At 33.8% G+C, this 27,583-nt stretch overlaps 5 protein-coding genes across 5 annotated transcripts; 2 read left to right on the plus strand and 3 right to left on the minus strand.

Moving 5' to 3' along the window:
• Nucleotides 1–902: 902 nt before the first annotated feature.
• On the plus strand, nt 903–6,720 carry LOAG_00620 (hypothetical protein; the record flags this gene model as incomplete). The annotated part of the gene is made up of 8 exons (XM_003136160.1): nt 903–1,045; nt 1,376–1,667; nt 2,859–2,998; nt 4,239–4,419; nt 4,735–4,928; nt 5,412–5,543; nt 6,097–6,235; nt 6,307–6,720. 8 exons carry the CDS (start codon nt 903–905, stop codon nt 6,718–6,720), a joined length of 1,635 nt encoding a protein of 544 aa, XP_003136208.1.
• A 2,556-nt stretch (nt 6,721–9,276) lies between these two features.
• LOAG_00621 (hypothetical protein) lies at nt 9,277–14,230 on the minus strand. The gene is made up of 11 exons (XM_020445496.1): nt 13,656–14,230; nt 13,301–13,394; nt 12,914–13,039; nt 12,715–12,859; nt 12,304–12,424; nt 11,893–11,942; nt 11,648–11,740; nt 11,058–11,251; nt 10,857–10,946; nt 10,414–10,634; nt 9,277–9,952 (listed from the first exon to the last, which is right to left on the minus strand). The coding sequence occupies exons 1-11, from the start codon at nt 13,805–13,807 to the stop codon at nt 9,865–9,867; spliced, it is 1,374 nt and encodes a 457-aa protein (XP_020304049.1). The 5' UTR covers nt 13,808–14,230; the 3' UTR covers nt 9,277–9,864.
• Nucleotides 14,231–14,402: 172 nt separating this feature from the next.
• LOAG_00622 (hypothetical protein) lies at nt 14,403–14,612 on the plus strand (the record flags this gene model as incomplete). The annotated part of the gene is made up of 1 exon (XM_003136162.2): nt 14,403–14,612. The coding sequence occupies one exon, from the start codon at nt 14,403–14,405 to the stop codon at nt 14,610–14,612; it is 210 nt and encodes a 69-aa protein (XP_003136210.2).
• A 2,914-nt stretch (nt 14,613–17,526) lies between these two features.
• LOAG_00623 (Ras family protein) lies at nt 17,527–19,277 on the minus strand (the record flags this gene model as incomplete). The annotated part of the gene is made up of 6 exons (XM_020445497.1): nt 19,151–19,277; nt 18,791–18,887; nt 18,395–18,464; nt 18,199–18,292; nt 17,704–17,859; nt 17,527–17,561 (listed from the first exon to the last, which is right to left on the minus strand). The coding sequence occupies exons 1-6, from the start codon at nt 19,221–19,223 to the stop codon at nt 17,527–17,529; spliced, it is 525 nt and encodes a 174-aa protein (XP_020304050.1). The 5' UTR covers nt 19,224–19,277.
• Nucleotides 19,278–21,026: 1,749 nt separating this feature from the next.
• On the minus strand, nt 21,027–27,294 carry LOAG_00624 (hypothetical protein). The gene is made up of 11 exons (XM_020445498.1): nt 27,168–27,294; nt 27,007–27,091; nt 25,940–26,058; nt 24,180–24,281; nt 23,591–23,694; nt 23,091–23,210; nt 22,684–22,837; nt 22,395–22,564; nt 22,199–22,234; nt 21,172–21,299; nt 21,027–21,075 (listed from the first exon to the last, which is right to left on the minus strand). Exons 3-10 carry the CDS (start codon nt 26,056–26,058, stop codon nt 21,217–21,219), a joined length of 888 nt encoding a protein of 295 aa, XP_020304051.1. The 5' UTR covers nt 27,007–27,091; nt 27,168–27,294; the 3' UTR covers nt 21,027–21,075; nt 21,172–21,216.
• Nucleotides 27,295–27,583: the final 289 nt, after the last annotated feature.

Below are 27,583 nucleotides of genomic sequence, written 5' to 3' on the forward strand. Positions count from 1 at the left end.
AGCTTAAAAATATAAGCACAAAATGTCATTTGACGTCTTTCTGACCAAACATTATTTACTATCCGTTAGAACTGGGAAATTATTCATCGCTTCCTATACTACCTTCTTCTGAATTTTCTTTTGAATTATTCTCATCTTTTACTTTAACTTATCATCAATATATGAGCATGTTACGAAGTGTCATTATATGAAAAGAGAAGGTCACTGCTTCGTTTCATTTCTCAACTGAAACGCCCCGAAGAGAGCAGGCAGGGTTACATCACTTTCACCGTTCTCTCCCGATTCTCCGATAAATTCAATTCTTTTTTCTAAAAAACCGATGAAGTTGAAAAAAAGCATCGATCAACATTCATTCCTATCAACAAAAAGTGTGACCCTCCTCCCGATGTCGAAAAAAATGCTCGGAATCCCATCCCATCATTCCTTAAAATCCATCCGATGAGCAAACTTTTCATACCCACTTTATCTTCTCTGATAAAATTGATTCTCATTATTCAAATTGTGCATATTTACTGCGCTGTTGACTGTATCCATTTACAGAACTATACAAGCAATGGCAATAGATGGAATGGTTGAGCCTACGGCGCATTTTCACTGCACCAAAGCCAAAATAAAAATAAATTTGCATTAATCAGAACGCTCTGTGACCTTGCTGTGCTGTCGTCCCATTCTCTTTACCTACATGTTTTCATCTTTCTGTTCATTTTTCTTAGCCTTTTCGTAAACTGATAATGGATAAATCACTTCGTTAAACTAGAGAATGTGTATGACAAGATCTACAATTATGAGCGATAAACTGATCAATCGAGTGATTAACTGATTGTCCATTTCATGTTACTCATTTCAGAATTGCCAACTTGTAATATTTGATTGTAGTACGAGAATTTTCTATTTGAGATGCAATGCCAGTTGAGGTGGAAGTAGATGTATCCACTGATGTAACCACTGCAAATACTAGCAAACATTCATATTTGAGACAAATTTCCGGTGGAGTAACTGTTCCAGTGGTACAAGATAATTTTCTCGAACGGTACCAATTAGTCAGGTAATTTACCCAAGACTGGATAGCTATTACTTGACCTATCAGATTAAAATGTAGAAGGTTTATGTCTATTTACTATCTATATGAGTCTAAAAACTTTTTTTGCCAGAATTCAAAAGCGATTTGCTCGAATTCAAATGGATAACACTGAGAACATGGCTAAATTATTGACTGCTGTTTAATTCTCTTAATCCTATTACTCCTTAGCAGTATTGGCTCTTGGAGAGATCTAGGCTGGATTCTTGTCCTCACTTCTCTTTTCTCTTATTTTCAAGTAGTTTAATAAACTTTAGTTCTTTGTAGTTTGTAGTTTAATAAATTCAATTACTTCAGCAGCAAAGGGAGAACATCTGGCAATATGGTGGAATCACATGATTCCTGCTATTCGAGCTGTTCGGAAGAATCGCATAGCTCGTTATCGCGGGAATCATCGGATAGCATTGCGAAGAAAATTGAACAAATAAGTGTGGCTCGTAGGGAATTGAATGCGGTAGATACAGGAATTGAACAGCAATATCTTTCGAAACATAGATTTCTTCAGAACATAGACTTCGCAACGCGACTCGGATATTCTATGGAACAATTGGAGACTGTCCTTGGAAAGCTTGGAATGAGTGCCAGACAGGTAGGGGAATTTGAGTTCCTTTCATTTCATCTCTTGTTAATTCAATTCCAGTTTCATCTTTGTTTAGTTTCATTCGAACTTTCCTTACAACTTTAGCTTTCAATTATTAGTGGATAAAAAATGTAGCCAGAATGTAAGCCTCACCTGATATTTCAGTATATATGGAAATTTCTTCTTGACAAGATGAATACTAAAGAGTCTTACCTGGCGTAGATCTGGATCTAATTTAATCAGGCTGATGTGAATCAGGATCTAATTTAGTCAGGCTAATACAGATGAGGGTGCAATTTAGATCAAGATCCAATTTAAATTCATCGTTCAAAGAAGTTCAAAGAAGAATATATTTAATAGCTGTTATCAAGTTGTTTTAAAATCCCTTCAAAACATCATCATAAATCAGTAGTGTTTGTAGCATTTTGTATTGATTGCTCAGTAATATTTGTTGGATTAGGTTTCTTCAGGGCACGAAAAAGGATTTTTTGAACATTTCGATGTTGCAAGTAAACAGAAAGGAGTTTTTTCCCGTATATTTGAATTGGTAACATTTTGTTGGATGAGTGATAAAGTAAAAAGCATATCAATAATGTAACTTCTTGGGAATAATTTCTTATTTAATTCAATGATTTTCGATCCATTCTCTGCATTTCTTCTTGTTTTCTATCCGAACAAGCCCTTTTATAGTTTATTTTTCTTCTTCAACTGAACTTCATTATATTGTGTTAGCAGTACGTTGAAGATTATTCTGTTTAGTGAGTACGTTTCTGGTGATCTCCGATAAAAACTCTTTGTGGAATATAAAAATCCGATACGGGGCACCAATATGAAGATTAATTCAGGTGCCAGATTGCACACACACAAATTTTTGCGAATTGCAATTTCCGTTCGGTAGAGAGTATTTCAAAGATTGTTAGGTATCAATACTTTATTGATACTACCTGAAATATCGATATCTTGGGTAAAGTTGTGGTTAACAAGAAGACCTGTTACCAAAGCCTATTTGGAACGATACTGATAGACACATGTTTAAGAGAGTAATTCTGGTGCAGATGTTATCAAACAGCGGAGGAAAGGCAAGATGCACGATAGGTGGGCGGTAATCACATTCCAATCAGTTTTCCTAAAAATTAAAATTTGAAATAAGGGGTATAATCATTCAATGCTACTTTAGTTCACTTTTAAATCAACTTCCAGGATCAGATACTTGATGAACTGATCAAGTTTGGACCTGGAATGATGGATCGAGGTTTGAAAATGGTTGAAACCAGATCACCAAACACACTCACCACAGAACTTCGCAGTATCGTTATCGATGGTTCCAACATCGCTATAACGTTTGTTTATCACGCATCTCATTCGAAAATTGAATATTCATTTTGTGGTAAATAACGTCAGCATCTAAATCACTTATGATATTGAAATTTAAGGTGTAAGTGAAAAATGATTTGAATATAATACTTGAGACTAAGTCTACAATTCACAGTCATATTTGAAAATGGTCCATAACGCGGAATTAATTTTTCACTAAATGATTCTTCTCCAGCACTAAACCCTGAACCAGAACTTATCAGTGATCTTTATTTGTGTCGGTACTGATTTACTGGAATGAAATTTTTGAAGCGAATATAGTTTAGTCTATTCATTTCATATTTAGGCAGTAATGTTGGATAAGTTTGTTCCCTATGCTTTTCTTATCCGAAAAGTATCTTTGAAGATGAGAAATTTAAACTATATTCCATTAAGATTATTGCAACGAGAACTAGTTCGTTTGCTCACATTTTCTGATTTTTGTTCACCAAAATGAGCTTTGATATTTATTGATAAATTTTCAGCGTACAGTAGAAACGAACCACTAAAAATCCGTCAATGTATATCTGATTTTTCTTTTTTTTTTTGTGGACGTAATATCGAACAAGAAATCTAGCTGGATTTATTTAATTATTTTGACTTTTCTTGGGATTAAATAAATGGAAAACCAGAAATTTTGATAAAATAAGCCTCTGCGATAAGGTATCATGACAAATTCGTCACAGTGATCCTTGGAACTCATCAACGTACAAAGATCATTTTGATAAAAAAAAAATATTGAGCATTCAATTCGTCAACTAAGATATTTTGTTTTGTCAATAACTTGATTATTAATAAATCAAAGATGAAACGGCCATTATTTCCATTTCTGACCAGCTCCCTTCCTTTTTATCGTCAATTTATATCCATCAAGAAAATATGCCTCACAGTTTTGCCTCATTATTGTCGTCCTTTTTTACCATAAAAGTCGCTTCGACACTACGTATTTCTAAAATTAGCTGAATGAAACTTAATGAACTTATTTCAATTTATCCTTCCAACAAGGTCATAAATTTAAAAGTCCATTTTTTGACTGAGCCTTCCAAGATGATATGAAATTTGATATGGATATTTTATTACGATAGGCTTCACATAAAGTACAATGTTCTTGTAAAGCCTTAGTGTTGTTACGCTTGTTATCGAGAAAATTTACCACTTTATCACAATCAGTTTATCAGATAGACAGTAAAAGTAGAGAGTACGTAAGTAAAGTCACAGAAATTTCAGACACGGCCGCAAAGAGATATTTTCTTGTCGTGGTATACGCGAGTGTGTGCAATTTTTCCGTAATCGCGGTCATACGGACATAATTGTTTTCGTTCCGCAGTTTCGACGTGAATCAGCTCGTTCGGATTGTCCAATCACGGATCAGTATATACTTTTCGAACTGGAAAAAGAAAATGTCGTAGTAAGTCTTATTTTTTCTCTTTCTTCCACTCGTCACTTGAGTAAAAGAAAAGGACACCATGAAGGCATTATTTAGTCTTGGAATTCCAAGTAACTATAAGAGAAGATTCGATATGTTTGTCACCTCAAGATTGGCTCAATCATATTGTTCTACAATTTAGTGTCACAGCTTCGTTCAATCTTTGTCAACCATTTTGAAAGTTCCAGGATCGAATTTAAAAAAATTTTATGATGGTCAAAAAGAGATGTTAATAATAATTCTGAGATAATTATTCTTAACTCGATTGATTACAGTGATTGTAAAAGTAATTTGTAGGTATGGACACCATCGCGTCGCATCAATGGTCGTCGGATTGTGTGTCATGATGACCGCTATATCCTGAAGACAGCGGAAGAAAAGGATGCAGTAATAGTAAGTAATGATGAGTATCGAGATTTAATCAAGGAAAATCCACAGTATCGCACGCTGGTCGATGAAAGGCTTTTGATGTATTCATTCGTTGATGGCAGGTATCATTTTGTTTGGTATCTCTTCAGAAATTCTAAAAACTTTTGCAAGTGGTCACTTCTTGGCCGAGTAATTGTTCCTTTCTGGAGGGTAACTGAAGTAAGATGATTCATGCGACATCGTCCATACTATAGTTGCCAAATTTTTCGACGAACTTGTCACGAGAACGAGGTTGAAGTTTCTCTAACTTTCTGATTAAATTTTTAATTATTCTAATTACTTCGCTTCAGTTCGTTTTACCGTTTCAAAATTTTAATTTTCGTGTTGTTTTCATCAATTGTTTCTTTTTTGATTTTGTGTCAAATATGTTTTTCTCGAGTAAAGTTTTCTTGAAAATTCTTTCGTTGAAATCAATTCTTATGAATTCTAGCCAAGTTTGCGGTAAAAAGTAACATCCTAAGCTCCTATTTACTTAGTATTTGTGAAGCAAGGTATAATATCTCTGCTTACAAAATTTCCGAAGACTTTTTGACTTATTTTGCAAGGTTTATGCCACCCGATGATCCACTTGGAAGACATGGACCAAGGTTGGCAGAATTCTTGACGAAGGGGAATCGACAATCTCAATCTCAAGTTTGTCCGTATGCACGGAGATGTACATATGGGAATAAATGCAAGTGAGATTTGATGCGAGATTTCTACCAGAGTTGAACAGTATTTGTAAAAATTTGGACAAATTTGAGATTTAGCAAAAGGAATGATTTCGAAAATTGGAAAAATGAAATTAAGTGTTCGAATTTTTCATATAAAAAAATTTTCTTCACTTTTTTATTGTGAGATTTAAATAGTACTCTGATCTTTACCAGATATTATCATCCGGAAAGACCAAACGGTATTCATATCAGTGTTACGAATCAGTTAATGAAAGAAAAACAACGAAAACAATTTCTTTCTACCTGTTTGTTCTTTTACAGTGGTTTGAACTTGCTTTTCAAACGTATTTTGTAGATAAAAAGGAATTTGGTTCTCTCCAACTTTTTAAACATTTTTTGATTGGAATTGGAAGTTTAATTTATTTGAGAGAGTACGAGAAAATAATGGCTTGACGAGAGAACAACTTTGCCTCGTTATTTTACAAAGATTTTAAAATGCTTGAAGTGGAATTTCTGTTCTTGATACTTGGAATAAGAATACCTAAGATAACTTATGCTCCTTTTGAAATCAATCCAGGATACCACAACCATTTCCAGATGATACATCCCAACCAATTGCAATTCCTCATGAACTTATGGACCATCCAGCGGTCACTCCAACACAAAGCTTGAATATATCAGCATCGAAGAAAATGACTACATATGACGACGATAAGGTAAGTTGTTTTAATTCTCGCAATACATGAACTGTTATAGTTCACTTGCAGAATCAAAGTTTAAATTTTAGAGGCAGATGCGGGACTCAATGAATTATTATCAGAAGGAAGCAACGCAACTCCTATCTCCTCTACCGCCCTCTCAACTTTCTGTTTCTAGTTTCCAACAAACAACCGCTCCATTTCTACAGAATCTACCACTATTACTAAGCTGGACTCATCAAATTAGAGACCAGGATTGCTCCGCCTTATCGAATGATTCCCCAAAAGTGGCAAATCCAAAGCCTTTCTTACCCTTACCGCCTATAATCAGACGTAATTCTTCTGCAACAAATCTTGCCCATTATTGTTACAGTAGCACGACAATACCTCCTGCTTATCAACCCTACCCATACATCAGACTTACCCTACCGGAATGGCAAGTTTCCTTCAAAGCGCTTTTAATTTCTCCTTTCCATAAGACTGCAAAAAACAATAAGAACTGAATAAGAATAATAACTATTGTTACAGTAGCACGGCAATACCTCCTGCTTATCAACCCTACCCATACATCAGGAAAAAACAATAAGAACTGAAAGAACAATACAATAAGAATAAAACAATAAGAACTGAAAGATTAATAAAAAAGTAGAATATTATTCTAGAAAATCTTGGAATATCTCACGTAGTTAAGAAATTCAGAATGCAGAGCTCTCTGAATTCCGTTGTGCTCATCATTGTTCACCATGATGATGAACTATGATGTAGAATTACTTGTTACTTAACTTGTCCCTTTTCTCTGTCATGTTTTAATGGCCAAGTCATCGGAAATTGATTGAGTTACTGAATTTCTATTGATAATTTACTTGTTATTTGCTTACGAAATTCGACTCGAAAACTTCATGACATAATGAATGAAAGAAAAGAGGAAATTTCTCTTAGGCCTCGAGCAAGTCAAAAAAGAGTATTTAAGTGGTCGTTTGAGACTAAATACTCCAGACTACTAGTCTTACCAGCGAGTAGATTACATTATATAGTTAGAAACTCTCTTTCAGAAGGTCCATTTCAAAGTTCTTAGTATCTAAGTTAAGTCGAATGATGTAAAAATTTGATATAATCATGCTAATTGTCAGCAAAAGCTCTTTGCGATCCATTAAGATTTAAAATTTCAACTTGACCCGAAATATTGCTTGCAGCAATTGCAATAGCATACTTCCAGACAACGAGTCATGTCCCGACGTATGCGATGGTTTGTCGTCACCGCAATGCTTTATTCCAAATCCGTGTACCTTAAACAATGCATGTGCGATGATGCAAACTATCAGATCTTCACATCTGCTTATTCCATCTACAGCTCTTTGGGACGAATCGAAACTAAGCTTCATAAGGCAATAATTTCCTCGTTCCATATCAGCAGTCCATAAAAGGGTGATCCAAATTGTTACATGTCTTCTTTGCGGTGCTTAGAAATACCGTTGCCTGATTCCGAAAGGACCATGTGGCTATGATCTGTATTTTAAAAGTTTATGGTTTTACAAAAATCTCGAAAAACTCAAAGTTCGTTTCCAAGCTTGTACACACACGAAAAAGTCTTTCCAGATCATCATTTGAACCAACTTATCCGGAGATAATAAACGAACGGCACCGGTTACAAAGTATACTATGTCAGTTGTTTCCGGAACGAGTCGTATCGACTGTAATGGAAGCGTTCCCAAATGAAAGTAACCCGCAAGAACTTTGTCCACGGATCATAGCAGAACTTCGAAAAGATCAAAGTAATGCGTAGGATATCGAGTCTCTTGTTGGCTTTTCCGCAAAAAGATCAGATAAGCCCTGGTCCCTTTACCTTTTTCAAGGCAAATAACTCTTAGCCTTCTACTTATGTATCTTAGCTTTCATTGTTATGAAATCGCTAACCGAATTCTCTCGGAGACGTTTTTTGGACCTCATTTGAAGTATCTGTTTCATATCTTTTCAAAATTCATCATATGACCTTGGAAATAATCAAGATGATTATGGCTTCTAAAAAGTTTGTGGTTTTCGAGATTATCTGATACTTCTCATAGATCTTCAATATACAATAATTTGTATACAATAGCTTTCCCACTACTACCGCTCATCTCTGTCCGTTAACAAAACACCGAAACCTTTGTAGTACTGGGAGATAAACATCTGTAAATAATAATACCAAGACACGGCTCCTCCTGTATCATCGATTACTCCTAGCGGTCACTGTGAACAAGTTTATATTTATTTCTTCATTTCTGATGAAAATGTTCAATTCAGTTGTTCATATTATTCATCACCATCTTCACCGCTATCTTGGTGTTCTGTATAGTCGATTTTTCGGCTGAGTCACATCACCTGGCACTTGCTTACTGTATGCTTCTGCCTTTGTTTTTTTTTTTGTACATGACTAAAACATCCGAATATATTCACGTTTTATTTGCACCCATTTTAATCACACCTTATCCATATAATTTGATGAGCAAACAAATTCTGCATGGAAGCCAATCAGTTTCTCAACATTGAGCCGTAATGCCATCTTGCGCCACCCTCTTCCATTTTCTTAATTGTGAGAGGTAGCCTCAAACATAATGAACGACCAGTCTTTGTTCATACTTGATGTTCGATCTCACATTCGTCAAATCTCGCCTATGGTAACAGGGCATACTCTTAAATGATGGAATCCAGATCCCTAAATCTGAAACACAGCGATTTCTTCCACTAGATTTGTTTGAAAAAAAAACACCAAAAACAGAAAAATACAGAATTTCGACGTCCGGTTTATTATCAATCCTTTAATATGCAAGCAAGCTGCAGACGAAATATTACATTTACAATACAAATTATTTACATTACAAAAATTATAAATAAATTCCATAAGAAACAATGAAATTAAAGCTTCCAAAGAATAATAATAAAAGCTTTCCACATTCTGAAAATTAGCACCCGTAAGGAAGGGATGAATGTTTTCCCTTACGATGATGGGAAGTATAAAAAGACTTGAAAATGACGAAACGTAAATTTTTCTCAAAAAATCTCGAGAACTTGTGACAATTCTACTGCAATTCATCCACTATTCCTTCCTGCCAGACGTCAGTCAACATTGTTAGTGGGAATGGATCATAGGAATAGTAATTCTGTATTTTAATTGTTAGATAACATCATTACTGTTTACTGCAATTACCAAACAACAAAAAGAGCAGTTGATCTAAACTTAGCAAAAGATTAGACTTGTCCACGGACAGATGTAAACTGAGAGACATCAGTAATAAAAGGAATACAAAATTACGTTTAAAGGCTTATGGAATGCAAGCAATTTATATCCCTTGGAAAAGATAATGATTTTCATTTTTTCTTTCGGTCAAAGTTATGGGATGATAATGCACAAAGTTCTAAAGCTCCTAGACATCTCAAATGCGAATGATATACTGATTAAAGACAAATAAGAACTAGTCCAAATCACGTACATACTTATCGTTGTCGATCAATAATTCAAAAATTTCAGATATAAGATACCCGCCAGTTCCGAAATACAAAAAAAAGGAAAACATAGAAAAAGTTTGAATACCTACCATTTCCTAAAGATCAGAGTATAGGTTCTCCTAGCTCTCTATATTCCTTCAAAGAATTTTATTAATAAAGAACTAAGTCAATGCACGACGAAATTCTTCAACTTCCCTGATACTTGAGGCATACCTGCCGAAGCTTTGGAACAACGAAACGACTTCATTCCTGGAACAACAACGAATAAATGAGATGTAGGAAAAGGAATCAACCTTAGTGCTTCCTCTCATATCTTGTAATCAATAACCGAAATAAAAGTTGGAAAGCTAAAAAATGATTATGGCAATTTGCTCTCTAGAACCATTATGAAGGCCATTTTTCTAAAACAAATGAAAATGAACCATGAGAAGTTCCTATACAGAAAAGAATATAGTGATAATGGTGAAATTAGACTAGTATTACTGAGAACGTTAAAACTTTCAAGTAAGGAAAATAATAATGAATCAAATCAATAGTATTGGAAAATCGTGCTACAGTTTTGTGCTTTGCAGTAGATCAGAAAGCTTCTTATTCTTAAACTGGATGCTGACAAAGGATTAAAAAAAGCATGGAATCGAAGAAATAAAGCTTAAATAAACAATTTTAAATAAACAATAAAAGTCCTATGAATTGCTTAAGAGGAACTATACCTCGTTAACTGGAAAGGTGGATAGACGGTACCGTCTTGAGTTTTGTAATGAGAAGTTGGTAAATCAGAAAATAAAATCTTCAGCGCTGTGCCCATCCCATGTGTCTGCAACTTCCCCCACAAACGGCATTTATCACAGCCAACACAATCCATAATCCGTGAAATGTTAAAAAAATGTTGACGAAATTCTTCACGCAGTTCCCGAGCCGTTGATTCAACACCCTATAAACAGGAAGTAACAATTTCTAAACGCAGTAGTAAAGTAAATTATGCATCTCAAGTTGTAGTAGGCAAGATTATTTTATACGTGTTTTGAATTAGTTGAATTAAACTAAAAACAACGTACGATGACTCAAAAACTCTGTGGATAGAAAGAACAGTCCAGGTTCTGATAACGTAGTTCCATTTTTCTCTAAAATTTCCATAAAGATATTTGAAACCTACTGTGAACATTTCTGTCTCGTCGAAAGGATTACTGAATTTTTTCAAAATATTCATCAATTCTTCCACTGTTTTGCGTGTTTCTGCATCGTCCTAGAACAAATCATTTTCAAACTCAAATTAATGAAGCCTCGTAAAATATCTTTGTTTACAACATCTTTCAGGAAAAGGAATCAAAATTTTCTTTTCAAAATCCAAAACAACCTTTGGATTCCCAGTATAAAATAATTCCTTGCGAAAATAAGGTGCTGCTTTTACTAGCGCCCTCAGTTCAAGAAGATATACGAAATAAATATTTTTCAGTCTTTGTGGTCCTTCAGGTGTCCATTTCGTCCCGAAACGATTTTTGAAAAGTTCCGTATTCCTGAACCAAATTCCATCTCCAAAGCCAGCAGGACCTAATGGGAATAAAATTAAGGAATTCCATCAATTAAAGTTCTCATCTAAACTGAACTGAAACCGTTATGTTTGCCTTACGAACTCTTCTCACCAGCATCGACATCACTGGAATATTGTTTGAGCAAGCGATCTTATCTCAATTAAATTCTTCGTTTTCCTTTATTTCCATGTTTTAATGGTAAGTTACATGCTAAATAAGTAACTGCCTCTTGGGGTATTTGAAAAGATATGTCTTATACATATCGTACAAAAAAAAGGAAAAAACAATGCTTGCTCCCAAAGTATAACAGTTTCCAGTAAACACTGTTACTATATTTTGCAAATGAAAGGTGAATGAAATAAATAAATACAACTTTTTCAAAGATCTGATATTTTAGAATTTTTAAAAATTTCACTTGGTTTGAAACTGTTAGAAGCGATCGATATAGTAATTGCAGAATGCAGACCCGAAATTAGACGATAGAAAACGCGTTTTTCAAAGCACATTCCTGTAAAAACCTTTGAAGAGTTTCACGCTAATAATAACAAACAGCAAATGGTTGGTTATTGCACATTTTTTAATTGGACAAAACAGTAGTTTGTATACTTAAAGAATTTCGAGTCTACATCTGCAACAGAAATATATGACACTTGCACTCACCAAAAGAATTAGGATGAATAAGGAAATTTTTGTCAAACTTCATATTTGGCCTGAAAAAATGTGCCAAATTTCAATTACTATGAAGTAAACAGTGAATGAATATAGCTGTTTCTATATCTCTTAGAGAAACATGTCTTTAATTTAAATTATTAGTTGATTATATATATATATATATATATATGAATGATCAGTTATACAAGTAACTTAAAACTAGATGCATCACTATCAGGAGAGAAAAAACTGCCCACTTCTCAGTAATCATCCCAACGTGCTGAATTATGATGCAAGCAGCAATAATGCAAATTACATCATTTTTCATCAACTAATAATATAAAACAGATTTATAATTACGAAATACGAATGTATTACAAAAAGTCGTGTCCCATTCGAAAATTCAATTTTTCGACTAACTTGAAACAATTTTCTTGGTAAATACAAGTCCAGACTTTCTGTGCGCTATCGCCTTTGTAACCCGTGTATCGTTCAGGATTTCTGGATAAGTCGACATAATGCATATCTGCTGATCCTTCATCTAAAACGAACGGACAAATATTTCCTTATCTGAATTATTTAGTACACAATTCCGGTGCTGGTAAAATTCTATCAATAATGAACAATCAAAGAATCTCTAACGCTCTACAATTGAAACGGAGGAACTCATTCAGCATATGATATTTCTAGAATGAAAATTTACATTTGTTCTTTCCAAATGTGAAAAATGGAAGAGCTTATGCAAGGATATTGGATTATCGAAAAAACTCTACTATGCACCTGAAGCGGAAAGTTTTTTTTAAAAGGACTTTTAAGTCTGACAACGCAAACCTTCGAAATCGCAAAATTTATCTTCATTTTCGTCGTGCCAGTCCATGTCATTCAGTTGTCGCCGGTCACCTTCCGTTAGAGTCGTATCCAACGGATCGAATGCATTACTTTCCTCTTTTTCGCAGGTTGAATCAATTCCACCAATCTGAGTAATAATAGAATCATTTTTCACAGAAGTTCGATTAAGCTCAGAACGAACCACAGATATGATGGCTGGTTGTTTCAAGCCTGATGGAACCTCGTCGTCACAATAGCCAATGCCGCATTCCTTGCTCAAGCACTGTCGATCGTCTGGCCAAAATGGACATGTCTTTTCCATATTAACCTAAAAAATAAAAATTTTAGGAAGTAGTATCAAAGGCTTTGAACATGAATGAGTCTCTCTCCAAAACGTAATCTTTGCACTTGATAATATGAATACAACCTTTATAAACATAAACAAATGCTTTCTAGCCAATAAAATCTAATCTACCTATATTTCTTTTATTTATTCTGTTTTTTTCTACCTTAACATCTTTCTTTTCCTTTCCGTTCGCATTTTAAAGAAAAAACATGATACTCAAAATGTAAATAGACGGCAACTCACTTTATAAAATCTGAAAAAATCTCGAGTTAGGAGCATCTGCAATATGGGAAAGACCTCATAGTTGTTGAAATCATCGATGCTCTCTGATGTACATCTGGAATGAGTTTAAATGAAGTGGCAGGAGAGGTCATCGATCACGATGAGATACAAATACATTTAAAAAATGAAAAAAAAATAAAAAAACTTAAGGTAGCTGCAAACAACTTTTTAAAATAATATTAAACTGCTAAATCTCTTTAACAATTATCATAAATGCAAACTGTCCATGCATGTTTTACACAATTTCAAGTTAACTAAAATGAATCCTTCCAATTCCTTCAGTTATTTGGTCGAGTGAATCTCAAAATAAACTAACCGGCAGTCATCGATGGCTCCTTGTAATTTGCAGAAGCATTCCCTGTTGGGCTCAAACTGCCCCCAAACTTCACATTCTAACACACATAACAGTAACAATACAAAAATAATTGCGAATACCACGAATGAACAAATCCGCTTCGTGACAATCATTTATCAGTGCTGGTGTTGAGTTGTCATTTAACTTCTGCACAGAAAATGGATATTACGCAGATCTCATCATCGGCTCTGTTAAGTGATGACGTGTGAAGCACATGGAGATGATAGGCGGAAAAGAAAACCACAGGTATTCTCAAAGGAAAAATTCTTATCTGACGAAACTGTCAAACCATGACATAAAAGAATGGAGAGAGGAGTATAGAGTGATACAAATCAATTAAAATAGTAATAGCGACGGGACCGAGGGAGAGAAAGAATGTAATATGATGAAAGAAATAATTGGGAGATGGAGAGAAAGAGAAATCGTGATAAGATCTATCCATCGAGAGCAACCGTAATGACCCAGTTTCGTCTGTATCGTAAAACCACGAATCATTCCAAAAAGTTCTTCCAATTCTGTCAATTTAAAACAAAAACCTACTCTACACTACCGCAGGATGGATTACAACTGGACCCTCTGCATCCGATGAACTAATTAACTAAAGAGGATCCGTCATGTACAATTAACGGATAAACATGTTTATCATTTCTCTTTATCATCTCTCCGTCTACTACTTCCTTTTCACATTGCTTCTCAGCACGTATAAAGATGACGCGTCCATTTCGGAATGGTAAGGTGAATGGATGGGGCGGTGCACTTCATACATGGGTGTGGGATGGTGGGTACACTGAGTGGTCACAGCTGCCAGGAAGTCCGATCCGAGAACGGTTCCAAGAAATTGGGACAGGTGCTCATCAAAACTCGGCCCGCAGAGTTCAGCTCATTATTGGGATAAGTATTGATCTAACAAACTTTTAGACTTCTAACGTTTGAGTGTTTTTCTTTTTTTTAAATCAAATTATGCTGAAACGAAACACACAGTGCAAATGAAAGGCAGAAAGGGATGAGGTTCGTCTAGCCAATGAAGAGTAGAAAGGACACGTCATCGAATATCGTTGACGTGTTGTAAGGTAAACAGAATGAAATTATTAATAACAGATACGTTCAGCCGCCAACTGGTCCAGTGACTGACAAGGATGCTAATGACGACAGATGGAGGGATATGGGAACAGAAAAGGGACTGACAGTATTTTCAAACAGTTGAATGTTTGGTTTGCCTCACTTTAGCTTGAATCAAATAAAATTAAAAAGGAACTTACGATGTTAGAGGAGAATTTGTACAACATGTCTTCCACCAGTTAAGTCTTAAATAAAAGAGAATTTTCAAGTCTAAAGGAAAACTAGTATCATTAATGAAAATGTGATTGGACATTTCCTAACCGGATAGCTAAATTTTTAGCCTATTTATAGGAACAATCTCCTCAACAATTGTTTTGACATCGCGCTGGATTTCTTTACATATTTTCGCCTTGCCCGTACTAATACTAACATAACTGGAATGTTATTTATCACCGTTCCATTCTTCTTCTATAAACTTCTCTAGTGTTCCATCCTGTACCGGATATTGTTCCATAGTGGATTAGAATGAAGAATCCTTTAAGACATGCGCAGTTAATCCATATTTCTGGCTCCTGGAGGATAATTATGATTCTGACTACAAAAATTTTTTTCTTTTTTTTGTAGATCATAAAATTACGCAATTATCGACATCTTGACTTATTAACATCCATTAAATAAAATTGTTACTTCTGCTTCTATGTCTTAAATGATTTGCTCTACTCTTAATCCCGGATGGGATATTTACAGAAGTTTTTTTAAACAGAACAATGAGATAAGATAGTGACAAATTTCTAAATGGATAGTAGTGAGTCTACAGTGCGAAATGCTGTATCATCTGCTAATACAACGTGTATATACAAACATTTTTTACAGAGCATCCTGCCATAGACTAACTATTCCTATCTGTCCACATTTTTTTCTTCATTTAAATTGAAGAATTTAGCTTCCCTAACAAAGAACTTCCCACAAAGCTAACTTTGGAAGCATTTACCATTGATAAAATTTTACCATTTATCATTGAAAAACTGTCACTGTTACCATTTTGATAGAAAAAAAATGAAACTTCGCTTGTATCAATTCCTATTAAGATCACCTAAACATTAAATTTACTTTTTATTCCTATACTACTTGAGCTTCTTTCCCTACTTTTGTAATCATACTTTTCTTCCAATTACTTAGTACTTTTGCAAATGAAAACTCTCTCGAAGAAAAAAGTCAAAAACAACGACTGAATAACAAGGAGAAAGGGAGAGAGACAACAGTTCCAACCTTTCTCCTTTCCTGGTCAATAAGGCCAAATCAAAGATAACTCCCAGTTTTGTTAGACGAAAACCAAATCAAAACAAAGCTGACCTAAGACGCCTGCAACCTGGAAACTGAAAATCTGTCCACAACTGTCACAAAAAGAAATTCCGATCTAATTTATAACAGTTTAGCAATGGACAATTATAATATTTAAAATCACAGGTCAAATAATGCATATGCAATATGAACAAGAACACACATGAAGAAACATGAAATCAAAAGAAAAGAAGAAAATAAAATTTATGAAGTCGACATCGAGAGATAACAAGAATTATGCATCGATAAAACTAAGCAAATTTCAAATGAAGTAAAAACATATGAGTGTAAAGAGGAATCGTGCACGATTTTCGATGCACCGTATTCTGCGCTTCTACACAAAAATGGAATCATTTAGATCGTCAAAAAGTGCTTGAAAAGTGAAATCTATGACAGTAAAATGTGTTTTATATCTAGTATAAAGAAGAAATACAGTTAATCTGTTTTGATTTAGAAAAACTTGAATTAGAAAAAAGTTAAAATGGCAGAAAGCAAAGAGGAAAAGTTTCAAGGTAAATAATAGTTTGGAATATATGAATGGATATAAGGGAAGAGTCAAAATTTTGCAAAAAACGAGTGTGTTTTGGAAATTTGATAGAAGGGACATTATAACAAAGCACAGGATAACCCGACAAAAGAAACCTGACTTCAAAAGCAATAACAAAATGTATTACCTGCGGAATCGGATAAATTGTTTTTAAATATATGTCAAACAAAAAGTTGTTTCCACAGTTGTACGATAAGTTGTACGATTCGTTTTCCTCAAGCAAAAAAACATACAATTACTAAGACTAACCTCCCACATAAGGTAGCACGATATTATGAGCTCAGAGAATTACCGTAGGAAAATCGAGGATGGATAAATGGATAAATCTCAAGGGAACAAGGATAACTGAGAATCATGATAAACGAACTTTTTCAAATGAACGGCCAACAGTTCGCCAGCAAAACCGATTGATATTACATCATTAAAATGAAGACTGATTACCAAGAGACATACGCTGAAACCAGGAAAGTCTGACAAATAGAACTAACGATGAGATGGTTATTTAGACGTCAATTTTGATTATAAACTGGAAAATCTGATGGTATTACGGACATGTGAGTTTAAATAGAGATTAGATAGACAAATAATACAATTATGCAATAAACGAGTGTGTTTTGGGAATTTGACAAAAAAATTTGACAAGTAGAAATTTTTTGACAAGTGAAAATTTTTTATTCCATTTTTGCTACTAGTTTAGCTAATCGATCTTTCATTATGGTGTAGTCTCTCAACATTAAAAATATTATTAACATAGAAGTTGTGGAACCTTCCAAATCTTCAGGAAATTAAAAAGAATATATCGAAATAAGTTCAACATGATGTCCTATGGATTCTTATACTATCAAACAAGTATTTTAGAAAATAATCAAGTACCAATAACATGAATTATATATAAAAATTCAAGTCGGCATGGTCAGCTCCTAAAACAACAAGATTTTTTTAATTTGTGATCATTAAGATCAGAATTACTAGTGCTGTCCAACTGTATTGATCTTACATTCCTCTCACCATTCTGACGTTCTAGTAAATGCTCTGCAACAGCAATAATTACTTTACGAATACCTTCACCATTCATTGCCGAAGTTTCGTGAAAAGCAGCACCAATTTGTTCGGCATATTGTGCTCCTTCATGACATTGCACCGCTCGAGCATTTTCTAGATCTAACTTATTGCCAACAACAAATAACGAAACAGGAACCGTCGAACCACGCTTCACTTCTACAAAAACAAAAAACTGCAAAAAAACATTGAAATGAATGATTATCAACTAAGGAGTAGAGAGCATTCAACATTTTCTTCTACAGTAAGTGATCTAAACCAGAAAAAAACTGTTTTTGAAATTCCCTATAGATTTGCTTCATATAAGTAAAACCATTCGGGGGTTATTGAGAGAGTTTGCTGCATATAAGATAATCTGGTAACCTAACCAATACAAAGCAAAATATCTTCCCAATTCACTTGAAACTCCTGAAACATATATTTGGTCTTATTTTTTAGCAATACCCAATTGATTCCATAGAAAAAAGATTTAATAAGCATTGGAAAAAATGAACTCACCATTAACCCACTTCTTGATCTCCTGAAATGATTCACGATCAGTTATGTCGTACACGATTACTGCTGCAACTGCATTACGTAGATACATTGGAAGCTAAAAAAATGATTAACAATTTTAAGTAACATCTGACCAACTATTTTATCTACTTTATAAAACTATCACTACAAAATAATCTTCCAAAACAACAGCATTTACCATGGAAGCATATCGTTCCTGCCCCGCTGTATCCCATATCTGCAATTCGACGCTTTTACCATCCAGGACTCTTTAAAAAGGATAAATTTTACATCAAATTTAAGGCTTAAAAACTTCAGCAGCAAATTTGAAAAAATTAGTTATTAGAATTAGTGATTCCCCATGCATATTTATCCGTCGCAGAAGATCGAAATTCGAGTGAGAAGTTAAATAATTTTACTTAAGATACATATTTCATTTCTGCTCTCCAATGAGTAGCCTACCATATCCCTATGATCAAACAAGTACTTGTAACGTCCCGTAAATTTTCAAACTCACATACAAAAATGATGTCCATTCCCAAATCAATTTTTATCAAGTGGTAGTTTGTACCACCAATAAAATTTTGTAACTTACAAAAACGAAGAAATGAAGCTAGCTCCTAGTGTCGGGCTGACTTTACTATAGAATCCTTGACCATCATGTCGAAGAATGATGCTCGTTTTTCCGACACCTAAGGAATTGAAGTAAGATTCTTATATAACAGAAAAACTGTAATAACAAATAAGCAGTAATTTTGCTAGAACAAAGATATACGGTAAAAACACAAAAATTTTTGAGTAAATAAGTGTTCGGTTTCGGCTGACTAATCCTTTCCGATAAAAATCAAACAATACTTTGTCTGCACATTAGCTTTATGGCAAAATATCACTACTCTTCAAATTAAAAATCAAGAAGAAGCGACAACTAAAGAAAAATCAGTATCTGTTCACTTACCACTTCTGCCAACGAAAATGATTTTAGCTCTGAGATCTGGTTTAGTAATTTGAGAAGGAAAAGCAGGCGACATCCAATTCAGATAAAGCGAACCAATAATTTGAGATTTTTTAATGTGAACATGAAAAAAAATAGTAAGTTTGTTTTCTGGACATCTGAATAAACCATCCAGCTGTTTAGGATATTTCTTCCATTTTACTTGAAGCTGACTACCATAACTAGCTGTCGGAAAAAATAAGAAAAAACACGGTTGATGTATCTGTTCATCAGTAATACAGTGTTTAACCTTTTTCAGTCTAACATGGAGAACAGGATAACGATATTGCGTCTAGAAAGAGTAGCTGCATAGAAGCATTAATCAGCTTTTCGAATGCAATTGCTTTTGCAGCTTTCGTAGATGACACTATGTAGCCTCACTTCCCTCCTAACACTTTCTGAACGTTTAGTTCGAAGTATTACCCATCCTTAGATTCCTTCCAAGAGTTTTCTTGAAATATAATGCATTGATGTCGAATTCTCCAGCAAGTAAACATTGTACCAGTGTGAAGACGAGAAGACACAAAAGCTAAGCCCCGACCCAAGATCGGGACAATCCCAAGCTTGCATATCTTAAGTACGACGAAAGGGAACTCTAGAAATCTGACATCTGTTCTTAAGAAATCATTAAAATACCAGTCTTTCTAACTTCCACTCTATTCATCCAAGATCAGTAGCCACCAGAATGGTGGGAGAAATGTAATCAACGACCCAATTCAAGAGAAACTATATTTTTATAAGGAATAAAATTTCACTTAAAATTCAACAATTTATGACTGGAACTACACGCGTAATAGTTATAATGCACGGAAAACCCTGTAAGATGCATGTCTGAAAGACCACATAGCAATCTGTTTCATTTTTGATACAAATGAAACATACAAACGTCTTTCAATTGTACAGCAAATCACAGCATCAAACAATTTTAAAAAATAGCAGGATCATTGTATGACATAAAGATTCATCTTCACAAATAATAAAAACAATATATATATATATTTGCAAATAATTTCCACACAAATTTTTACAAATAATTAAATGCCTCGCGCGTACTCCGTTTACGCAGAACCATGGCTTGATTTTTTATCCGAAGTTTCGAATGTTAAGCACAATCCAACTTTTATTTACAATTGGTCCTGCGTAACAAATCAACATAATGACTTAAGTATTTACAAGCGTAAAATAAATCACTAAGAGAAAAGAAAGACAACAGAAACGTGTATCTCTCGTTTTATGAAAATTCCTAATTGTGGTATGAAATAGAGATAAGAACTATACAGTTTCAGCATAAATACTTACAAAATAAATTTTAGCCGAAAAAAATTTGGTATGTAGCGATATAGAATGAAAACAATTTATTTCCTAATTACAGCATGTGAAAGCAATCTAAATATTACCAATACACCGAAAATAATGAAAGCATTATTTTGATTTTTAAAGTTCGGGAAATTGATTCAGTTTGCATAAAAAATTCACAAATTGTAACATTCCAAAACGTCATGATGAAACGCGAAGGGAGCATAAATAATGCTAACGCATCCATGGGCGGCTCTCATTACATCAAAAAGTTTTAAACGAATTTTAACAGATTAACGGTGTGACCGTTTTTTTTTTTTGCATAAAAAATAATTTGATATCATAAAGCTGAAAGAGACCTCGACTTTCTTAGCATGGATAGAAAAAATTAGCGTATATCCGATTTAGAGAAAAATCTGCCGCAGCCTTCAATTTTAGTTCCACCGAAAACTTTTAAAGACCAAAGTTCATTAAATTGACTCTTAAAAAAAAACAAAAAATGCAACCCTTTTTCAAATCCATACTATTATCTCATTTGATTTGAGCCAGATCAATTCCTGTCCCCAAAGATGAACTCTCCTGACCATATATTTCTGAAAGCATAAAAGAAGACAATAAATTTCGTAAGTCCAGTAGGCAAAGTAATAAAACAAATCCTGAAAATTCAAGTTTAGTTTTCTAAGACAAACTCTTTTGTTCCAAATATTTGTGAAACTATTTAAGTCGCCCTATGTTTATTCCTTCACTTCATTTCCCAGTTTTTCAATGGATCGAGTACTCGGCGACGGTGTTGAACGCAGTGGAATCTCATACTGGCCTGAAATGAAAACATTCATATGGCATAATATTTTTAAAGTTTTAATTTCAGAAAGATGTTTTGAAGATAGAAGATATAATATACGAAGACTGAAAAGATATTAATCCATATGACATTTAACAAGTTGAGAAAACAAGTTGCATCTAAAAAAAATTAATGGTCTCTTTGACTTTATTTTTTAAAGCAAAGCTAACAAAGGTATAAAGATATGGGGAAAAAAACTTTAAAAAACGCTGCCCACTAACTGTAATGATGAAGTCGAAAGTAATGCAAGAAGATGAAAGGATGGAAGAATGAAATGAAAAAAATAGGTGAGACGTCAAAACACAATAGTTTTTCTCTTCTGAAACTTATTAAAAGCGGCACTAACAATGCTTATCGCATGCGCAACAAGTTGTGAGTTTTTGGAAACAATTCTGTGACTATAGAAAATATAAAAGAATCAAAAAAAAGTGAAGAAAAGGCGTTCGATACATTAATCAGTAATGTAATTCATCTGTTCAAACTTTCATGATGATATCAATTAAAAATTGTTTAACAGTAAATACGAGGTCCACTCTTCCAGTCTTGATCACCTACTTGTATAACCTTTGAAAAAGTAAACTGCAAATATTACAATCTAATGCGCTTCACTTTTAGATACGGAAACATTAAAACCTACAGCTTCGGGTCACATTCGGGTCACACAGTAAACGAGCACGTACTGGAAGTTGGAAATACATGCAAATGATATGTGAATCAACTTTTTAATCCCTATTTTTAAAAAGGATATGAATCATTACATTATTTCTCCTAAATAAGAAAAAAAATGAAGAATAATAGTGCACTTTGTTAATAAAGCAAAAAATAAATAATAAATAGCACTGGAACAAATTTTGATTTTCAATAAAACTCCATACCTGGCGGTACAGCGTAATCCAAAGTTGCATATTCATCTGAAAAGCAAGATGTATAATAAATTTCTCAAGTAATGTTTAAAGACAGCTGAGAGCCACTTTTAATTTGAGATGAAACATATTAAAAACAGAGGACAAGCTTAGTTTTCCCTACCCTTCACGCCATGTAGAAACTTCACTATAAAAGAGTAATATGTACCTGTAACTGAAGGACTTCTTAGCTGTGCACTCTTAGCGATTGGTACTGGTTCATCCGCGATGACTTTTATCGGTACTGCTTCAATCGCTGATCTACGGTACATTGGATTGTTGAATTCTCGTGTTTCAATTTCATTATTGGTTAAAAGTTCTTTGACGTTTGGATAATAACTGAAAATCGAAGAAAATTCAAACTGACAAACTCGACATAAGGTCTATAAATTTAAATTTATAAACGAGGAGGACTCTTTTTTAGATTATCCCTAATGCAAGAAATCAAAAAAACTTGCGTAAGAGTTGGAAGATCAGGATCTTTCTCCTTCCTATATTTTCTTCGATAGAAGATTGTTCCAAATGATAGCAAAACAACAGCCAACAATGATGCTAGCAGGACGGGAAACACCCAACTGCTACTTTCAGCATATTCCTTCACTGCAGCACTTTCTGTAAATAATTTCTATATGTTTCAACAGTGCTTATTTTAAAACTAAATGTGAACGTTATTGATATATTTCCAAAACATACCAGTTTATATGGATAATCTGTACCAATTCTACTTTTCTGGCTCCAACTTTTTTTGTGTTTGCTAAGCATAAAGTTATAAAAAAAAGTTCGGATAACACATAATAAAATGTGAACTGAAAGTTGGAATTCTATGTTATTCATGAATCACGAATTGACGATTTACAAAACTTACGCATAATACGGCATGGTCTTATGAGCAGATCGCAGCATCCAATTACATTATCACACATTTCATTTTCCGAACAGTTACAACGTAAACTGCAGTTATTGCCATAATAACCTTCCCAGCAAACTATAAACATCGAGAATTCAAAAGGTCATTGTATTAAAGAAATTTGTGCATAAAGCCTATTTCATTACATCATACTCCATAATTTAATGATCGAAAGATGATTTTAAATCCTAGAGAACCGCTGCTCATTCAAATATATTTGAACAGAGAACAAGTTGACACAAAGTTTTTTCCAGTCAAGTCCCAAAAACCCAATACTCAAATTCTTGTATCTTTGATACGGAAATTTTAGAAAACTTTGATAATCCGTCTCAGAGGAAAATCATTTCCACACATTTTTATGCAAAAAAAAGCAAAATGAAACTAATCTAATAGGTCGTCAACACCACGGTAAACTAAACTTGCCGTTTGAAAGTTCAAAACGTACAAAACTACCTTACCTTCGCAGGTTTCCTGTTGTGTTTCGTAGTATCCAGAACAGCATTTATAGACAATTACCTTCTTTTTCATTGGTAATGCCTTATATGAGAGCTTTGTTCCATTACTGAAGAACATTGATTTCATACAGAAACTACAATTTTGGTAACTGATTTGTCCTGATTTCCTTTATTAACGCTTCTTTCAGTACTTAAGATTTAGGAACCACATATTAAATGCTAAGATTTTTAGTATATTATTAAAATCTTCAGTATACTATTTATATTTAGTATACTATTTTAGTAAACTATTAGTATACTATTTTTAGTATACTTACTAATGGATCATTAAACAAAATATTGTTTTTTAAAGTTAATCATTTTCAGGTGAAAAATATATAGTCGAAGATTACGTATCGTTACAAGTACTTATGACCACATGCTTCCAGCCACAAATACTGCCAACGCTCAGCTTTTAGGCACGATGATAATTGGAGTCTATCATTTCACGAACAATTTCTTGCTGATGATAATATTTGTCATCAGCAAAAGACCATATAATTAGAATTCCATATACAAAAAGACTCGAATCAAAGAAAAAATTCAGACTTACGTCTTCACTTTACAACGGAATCCCTGTGAGACATCCCAGCAAGCTTGAGTAGTATGCAACACAACAGTTTGTTCGTGTTTCTGCAAGCTCAGTTCTTCAGCCCTAGAAAATTAAAAATCTTGAATTAATAAAATACTTGAAAATTAAGTTTAAATGATTCAATCTATTATCATCATTTACATTGTGATGAATCCAAAAGAATGACATCAAATTATATCCAGTTAACAGATCTTGCTGAAAATGATATCTATACACTAAAACCCAGTTATGTACAGAATCTAATCAAGAGTATTAATAACAGTTTTGCATAAACGGCATAGTTCAAGATAGTTCCATCTCACGTTTTGGTGAGTTCATATCGAGATACTGTGAGGAAGGGAACCAGTTTAGTTAAGCAGCATTTAAACTCCTAAAAACTTAAAATGAAGCAATGTTTTCTTTTCTCTTCATTATTAAATAGTATGCAGTAATAATAAGCAAAAGTACTTTTCCAATGGTCGTAATTTGCGGAAAGTTCCTGACTGTTTGAAGGATATCTAAGAACAAAAATGCTATCCTTATCTTTTCGCTTTGTACATTTAATCCAAATCTTTCAGTTTAGCAATATGATAAGCGTTCTTATCAAACTGAGATTTACTTCTTGTCAATCGAATGAGTGTTGGTATAACTTGAAGTAGACTAGAAAAGTGAGAGGTTTGTATATAAATTATATCCAATTTTGAATCATTTCTAACGATCACACCAATATCATCCAGTAAATGCAAGATAAGTCAAAGGATTTTGGATGATAACGACATGGCATTTGTTGTATGATTTAGAATCATTTCTAACGTTCACACCAATGTAGGAAAGAGAGTAATACACAAAAAGATCAGAACAGCGAAACTGATTATGAATTGTTCTAGTGGAACCTTGAATAAATAATGTGATGGAAGAATTGAACCAATTACAAATAGTAATGATCTAAAATACTAAGCAATAATGAATTCAATGAATTTAAATATTTTTAGGAAAATGTCACAACCGATGCATAGAACAATCAAACCAAAATAAGATGTTTTCCTTTGAATTTTCTGTTAAATGTTATTAAACACCTTACTATCGTTAGTGTAAAATTTTTCCGTATCTAAGGGCTTATGTCATGAGCTATTAAAATGCGAAATAAGTCTGGCATATCACCCACATCATTCTTCATTAAACACCAACTGCTAAGATAATGGAATACAATGAAAAGTAATATGAAAGCACGTCAGTAAGAAACATTAAGATAGGCACGGCGCAAAGCCACTATTATGAAACGAAATAAAACATTAAATACTTAAATTAGATATAAAATTCAAGCTCCAAGCGCAAAAAGAAATGGGAAATGTATTTTGCTTTTGTCAAACACAACCTTACTCTATATTTTTTGTAAGGTTTTATTTCAAGTGGCTTTTATTAAATAGTAGCTCATATTCACTATAGGCTCAATTCAAATCAAAGCTTCTTTTGCCGAATTTAATCTTCACACATCAATTTCAAATGATGTTTCGAATTTGTGTCAACATTCAGAAAGATTACAAAAAGAAGGTATAAAAGGCACATAGCAGGTCCACTCGAATCTTCAGAAAATAAAATACTAAAACGTTTCATTGGCAATCTTATGCCCTAAATTCACAAATAACTTTGGATAACTGCTTTTATCCGTACTCGTTTCAACGACAATCAATTTCATTTTTTTAAATATTTTAAAACATCTAGAAGTGTGAGAAAGTACATACTCTTCTTCTACTGGGCACACGTTTTCTGCATTCATCAGAGCACATTCCACAGAAGGCCTATTAATTAAGTATAAAATAAGGGTCGCTGTAGAAACTAATGCAGTGGTTGTCGTCTTCATCTGAAATGAAGTGTTGATATAATCAGTATTATGTACACTTAGTCCACATATGAACATCATTATTATCACATTACTAGCGGCAAACAATAAGTTAGAATGGAGTTACATTCAACTATCAAGTTGCATTGCACCGTTCATAAATAACGAATTCCCACAATAATCCTTCTTTTGCCTTGTAAAATGCGATAGAAGTGCAAGTCATGAACTACGTGGATAAAACTAATAATGCCAATATACGTAGATAAAACCAGTACATTTCCCACATGAACAAAAATCGATAACCACTGTGTAAATTAGTTTAAGGTTCTAAAACCTTTCACTGGTATAATGCTAAACTGTCAAGCAAATGAGAATCTATTATTAAGAGGGATTGGAAGTACGAGCCTTACAAAAATAATGAGGCCTGCCATCATTATAGTGCAAGCAGTAATGAAATTTGTGTAAATAAGTCGAAAAGTTTTCAATATAATGCAAAGTTCGAATCAAAAAAATTGTTAAGAGATCAGCAACATTTCTCAAGAAGAAAAGGAGTTAATCTATTTCTCATTAACAACTATGAGTTAAAAATGAGAAAAAAGTATGGATTATTTTATGTCTTAACTAACATTTCATGTATTTTAACTTATTTGAAGATGAGAAAAGATGTTTATGCCCTTTTTGATTGCAACAACAGGCTGGTCGTCACTATGGAATCTAAAGCGACTGATTTCTATTTTGTCTCGTTGATCAATTGATGACACATCCTCAGTAGTACCCTTTTTACCTGTTTACCCTCCAAATTGAGAGAGTGCATGGAAGAGACGGGGAGAGAGTTGTATAGTGGGAAGAGAGCCACCGAAATGGTGATGTAGGGAACAAAGCCATACAATTACGGACGACACTTCACGAAGATACTAAATATGATACTAAATATTCATAAGATTTCTTGTAACCTGTACTGGGCAGTACCTGATCTTTGTGTAGTGAGCTCTGCGACGAGCTCAACCGGTGCAGCCCTGTACTTTGTGACCAACTGATGTCATCTTTCGTTCCCCTAAACTGAATTCTCACAGTAATTAAGAAACATTTAAAATTACTTGATGGGAATCTTCTGGATAACAAGTACTTACCTACAGCAAAGACGTGTTACGTAGACAGCAACGACACGTTATATGGGGTCGCACGTCAAGTCACACATGGATACATGCCAAATAGTGAGATGACCCAAGACCTGCGCAAGGTTTGTCCATCTCTTGGTTATTCAAGAATGCTACACTGAGGAAATACTTCACAATTATTCTCAATCTCTGCCACAATGGTTATTCGTAGTTATCTATCTTCCATCTCCGTTAGCATGATATCTTACAAATCTCGCTATTCCCTATTTCCCACTGAATTGCTATGCTATTTACCTTAATGATCAGTCTTTAGTCTTTACTTCTCGGGACTCAATAAGCTTTTCTCTGGCTTAGCCTAGAAGGACTACCGAGTAGTGAACTGTGTGTTAAACAGGCATTTATCCTTTTATCATTTACCAAAAGGAGAG

This window comes from Loa loa (genome assembly GCF_000183805.2).
Source record: "Loa loa unplaced genomic scaffold supercont3.89, whole genome shotgun sequence".
Lineage (NCBI taxonomy): Eukaryota > Metazoa > Nematoda > Chromadorea > Rhabditida > Onchocercidae > Loa > Loa loa.

Coding starts and splice junctions, on each gene's coding strand:
- LOAG_00621 (XM_020445496.1), bottom strand. CDS start 13,807: ATGATTGTCACGAAGCGGATTTGTTCATTCGTGGTATTCGCAATTATT. Junction 13,395..13,655: donor GGAGCCATCGATGACTGCCG/GTTAGTTTATTT, acceptor AACTCATTCCAG/ATGTACATCAGAGAGCATCG. Junction 11,252..11,647: donor TTCTAACAGTTTCAAACCAA/GTGAAATTTTTA, acceptor TATTCCCATTAG/GTCCTGCTGGCTTTGGAGAT.
- LOAG_00624 (XM_020445498.1), bottom strand. CDS start 26,058: ATGAAGACGACAACCACTGCATTAGTTTCTACAGCGACCCTTATTTTA. Junction 23,695..24,179: donor TTCCGTTGTAAAGTGAAGAC/GTAAGTCTGAAT, acceptor AATGTTCTTCAG/TAATGGAACAAAGCTCTCAT. Junction 22,235..22,394: donor AAGAAGTCCTTCAGTTACAG/GTACATATTACT, acceptor CTTGCTTTTCAG/ATGAATATGCAACTTTGGAT.